The sequence below is a fragment of the Topomyia yanbarensis genome, chromosome 2 (assembly GCF_030247195.1).
Source record: "Topomyia yanbarensis strain Yona2022 chromosome 2, ASM3024719v1, whole genome shotgun sequence".
In the NCBI taxonomy this organism is placed as follows: Eukaryota; Metazoa; Arthropoda; class Insecta; order Diptera; family Culicidae; genus Topomyia; species Topomyia yanbarensis.
The window spans coordinates 369,185,324-369,189,969 of record NC_080671.1 but is presented as its reverse complement, the minus strand read 5'-3'; the positions used below and the strand labels follow the sequence as shown (position 1 = coordinate 369,189,969).

At 37.6% G+C, this 4,646-nt stretch overlaps 1 protein-coding gene across 1 annotated transcript; it reads left to right on the top strand.

Moving 5' to 3' along the window:
• The first annotated feature begins 652 nt into the window (after positions 1 to 652).
• LOC131684490 (zinc finger protein ZFP2-like) lies at positions 653 to 3,601 on the top strand. The gene is made up of 4 exons (XM_058967421.1): positions 653 to 2,052; positions 2,118 to 2,594; positions 2,659 to 2,893; positions 2,954 to 3,601. The coding sequence occupies exons 1-4, from the start codon at positions 814 to 816 to the stop codon at positions 3,097 to 3,099; spliced, it is 2,097 nt and encodes a 698-aa protein (XP_058823404.1). The 5' UTR covers positions 653 to 813; the 3' UTR covers positions 3,100 to 3,601.
• Positions 3,602 to 4,646: the final 1,045 nt, after the last annotated feature.

The following is a 4,646-nucleotide window of genomic DNA, read 5'->3' as shown; positions in this document are numbered from 1 at the left end:
AAGCGAAAACTCGAAAGGCGCAAGTTCATTATTTCGATTTTTATCTGCAACCAGAATATAAAACTGTCAGCCAATTTAAACATTTGAATTAGCTCTCCTAAAGTATTTACAATGATGTTGAAATACTCTATGTCGCTGTAAAACTTATTCCGGAGATGTACAATATCGGTTGGTCAGATTCCATGATGAAAATAATCCGACCGAAAAGTTATTTTTGATTTGTTTTCCTCCACCCATGACAGGTGGGCAAAACAAATCGTTGAACACACTAATACAGTTACAGATTGTCAAGTACTCTATTCATTTTTTGTTTGTGCGCACACGGAGAACTTATTTATGGGATTTTTGATTGATTGACACCGGTATAGTGGATTGCACTGGTTTTGCACATTCTAGCAGAAGTGTCAATGGAACATACTCAGTTTTCTGCACTTCTGCTAGAGAGTGCAAAAACGGTGCAGTTTCAGTGCACTCCATTACACCGGTGTCAATCAATCGAAAATCCCAATAGAACTCTATGAAAAACGGCAAATCACCTGGCATCCCTGCTTATGAAGATCCCATGCATGGGTGCACCTTTATAAACATACAAGTTATCTTGCACATTGCGCAGTTTTGTCTACACATCGCATTCGTATATCGATTTTTGTTTTGGCTTCCCTTTCTTCAAATATTGACATCGATCGATCGATGTCACCACTAAGATATGGAGTTTTTTCTAGTTTTGTAAAACAATATTTAGCGCACAATAATTCAAAATATAAAAGACAGTAATGTTTTTCATTAGATTCAAAAGTGCATAATGCATTTACGATGAATAGTTCATATCTTCCAAAAAACGAGCTCAGTTTGGAAGCTCAGCTCACAGCTGCAGTGATTACAGCAGATGCGCTGCATTGCCAGTCAGTGGAACAGGATGGAACTGCGTTAACAGAACCGCCTCACACGTCTGATTCCAGTGTTAGTGATTCTCCTACGATCGTCTACCTGGACAGGGTTTGTCGAACATGTTTGGTGGAAAAGGAGAAAGACCAGCTGAAAGATTTGTTCGAGTTTGGTCTAGCGGAAACAGTGATGGAGTGCGTGAGTGTCACGATCGAAGAAGCAGATGGACTACCATGCCACATCTGCGTGAATTGTTTGCAGGAAGTGGAACGTATTTGTAACTTTCGACAGCAATGCGAACGTTCTGATGCTTCCATTCGAAATTTGATCGAAAAATCGGTAGTTATCACACAAGATAGTGCAACAAAGTATGAGGTTTTGAACGTAGTATTAACTGACTCCGATGGCAATACAGAGACCTCTGCAGTTGTCGTTCCAATTGAAGAACTACGCTTTCAATTGATGAACGGGGGTAGCACCATTACCACAGCCATTCCGGAATCTATGAATATGCCAATTGAAGGTATAAACAAGACTGTGCAATTTGCAGCTCTCGAAGAATTACACCAAACTAATGGAATCGGCAGCGCAACCCCAGAAACGAATCTTCATATAAACTTTTCAGTACCAACTATGTTGGTGGAGGAGGAGTGTATCGAGGAAGCTTCAGCTATTATGAATCCCAGTGAATTGTTGAATGACCAAACTGTTGAACCGGAGTCATTGCAACAAGAAGAATCCGAAGTGCTAGAAAATTTGAAAAAAGAACTCTCCGAATTTATCGGAAACATACCAAAAGAACCGGATTTGGACGATAACGATGACGACGAGATGATTCATGTGGACTATTTAAAGGATGCTTTGACTGAAGAATATATTCAAAGTATGGAGAAGCAGTTGGCTTCATCCGTAACTCGGTCCGATGATCCTATACAAGAACGCTTAGAGCAAGAAAATATGGCAAGTTTAATCAACGATGAGGATCGAATTTTAGCAGGCGATCGAAATCTACAACAATGTTTGGCTGACAGTGAATTCGTCGACCGGGAATCAAACGGAGAATCTTCTCTTAGTGCTAGCGAGTTCAGCAAACGCCGATGCAAAATATGCGATATGGATTTCGAAAGCAATCGGCACTACCATAACCATATGAAAAGACATTCCGAGGTAAGTTTGTAAATAAATAAGATATGATCAAATGTATTTCAGAAACATTTCCATTTATTTTTCAGAAACGCTTCGAGTGTCCTCATTGCCCACGCAAATATTCTGAAAAGTTTGTGCTAAAGAACCACATGCTTCGACACACTGGAGAGAAAATGCACGCATGTGACAAGTGCGATGCTCGGTTCTACCAGAAAAACATGCTGAACGTTCACAAGCGTCGCCACTCGAACGAACGCAGGTATAACTGCGACTCGTGCGAAAAGCGCTTCAAGTCCAAAAGTTTGTTAAACACGCACAACAAGATTCATCTAGGCGAGAAGTCGCATGTTTGTCAGGTGTGTGGCAAAGGATTCACGCTCTCATGGCAGTTGAAAGCACACACCCGTATTCATACAAATGAAAAACCATACGAGTGTCAGTACTGTCAGAAAAGGTTCAACCAAAAGGGTAATCTTATGATCCACGTTCGCATTCATACGGGAGAAAGACCGTTTCAGTGTGCACTATGTGAAAAAGCGTATCCTAGCCAAGGAGAGTTGAGCGTAAGTAAAATAGAATTATTAATTATGAAACAAAACCGATTCTATTTTTTATTGGCATTTCTAGGGACACATGCGGCAACACACAGGAGAGAAAAAGGCAAAAAATATAGTGTGTACAGTCTGTCAAAAGGCCTTTGCCGGAAAAGGAGATCTCAAAATTCACATGCGTACGCATACGAAAGAAAAACCGTACTCGTGTCAGGTGTGTGGTAAAAGTTTTATGCTTCATGTTCATTTAACAGTACATATGAGATCGCATACTGGAGAAAAACCTTTTACTTGTACCATGTGTCAGAAAGGTATAATAAACCGCTTTTTACGTCCGTATCTTATATCTATAATAATGCATTACTTTTTAGCCTTTGCAACCAACTATCAATTGAAGAATCACACATATGTTCATACCGGCGAAAAAAACTATGCCTGTGATATATGCGACCGGCGATTTAGCAGCTCGGCCAACAAGAACACACATCAGAAGACGCATGATCGAAAAATTTCTTGACCAAAGCATATGTTGGTAGTTTAAGATATTTATTGTCCGATTGGCAGTATGGCTAAGAGTGACTTCTAGTTACAATTACCTGTAAGGCACCTTGTCGTTCTCTTTGCTGGGAAACACACATCAACTACTTTCTACGTGCTTGTTCTGCCATATTCGACCACTTTTTCGTGACTATTTAGAACTAGAAACTCATTTGTGCTAAAACAAATTGCTTTGAATGAAGTTCATGTGGTGGAAGTGGTACGTAGTGATACCTTCTAAATCAAGCTATATGTGTAACAGAATCAATATTTATTCTATATTGTCTGATCGTGCTGCTGCTGAATAGTATTTAAGGTTTACAAATATAATCAAACAAACAGTGCTTATGAAACTTACCAGTATACTTATGATTATTGTACACTATATTTTATACGCATATGAGTAGTAACAAAGCTTGTGATTAGGCAAATTCTTATGATTCTCTCCTAAATAATATTAATATAAAGTTTAAATTATACAATGGCATTTCTTAATCTATCTTTTTCTTTATAACGAATATTCTTTTTAATAGTACACTCAAGTCGCTTTTTTCGCGGAGAAGACGTACCGAGCAATTTAATTCTTGATTTAAAAATTTCATTGAAAAATAACCGCCTAAAATGCTACTTGAGCGTACAAATATTCTACTTTTTTGAGTGTAATGTATTAATATATTTTTAGCATTTTTAAATATATATTTGATGAATGGCTTCTACAACATTCCCCCGAAAACCATTTCTCAGAAACTAACTATTGGTCCGGTAACAATTTTGACTTTTTTCGGAACACTCTTAAATCAAACGGCACTTACCGTTATCACATAATTCATTTATCAAATATGAGTTTGTTCCGAAAACTCCAACGTTAGCCTGACATCCCGTATAATTTCTTCGACGATAGTTTGATCTCATGTAGCTTAAATACTATTTGGTAGAGTGATTGAACACGGGATGCCATTCAATGGGGGTAAGCTTTTACTGCGTGAGAATTCTATTGATTGGGGATCTGTTTTTTCATCGGGAAAACACCGTCTGGTCTGTTATGTTGAACGACAGACTGGATTTTTTTAGTGAGACCGCAAACAGTTCATCTAGAACCATATAATAATGCCCAATTTTCATCAATTGGTCGGTGTTAGGTCAGACCGGACTAAGTGACAGTGCACTGAATTCGAGAAAAACGCGTTGAAAGTTTGAATCGCAGCATCCTTTACATTATAATAGGAAAATAATTTTTACCATAATTCTTGTTTATTGTTTCATAATTCTAATCTGGTAAAAGTAGAATGTAAACGAAGAAATTCTTTATCTAGTGCTATCATTAACTCATTTTTTGATGTTTTGCGACTTGGTCTGGTCTGACTTAACACCGACCAATTTAAAATTTTTCATAAAAAAAAAATCTTTTGCTCCCTCTCTTGTATATAGAATCTTATTTCTAGTCTTAAGATAGCTGTAAAATTTTTCTTTTAAAAAAAAATATTTCACCATTGTAACCTCCTAGTTTTAAAATATCCAAAATGTAAA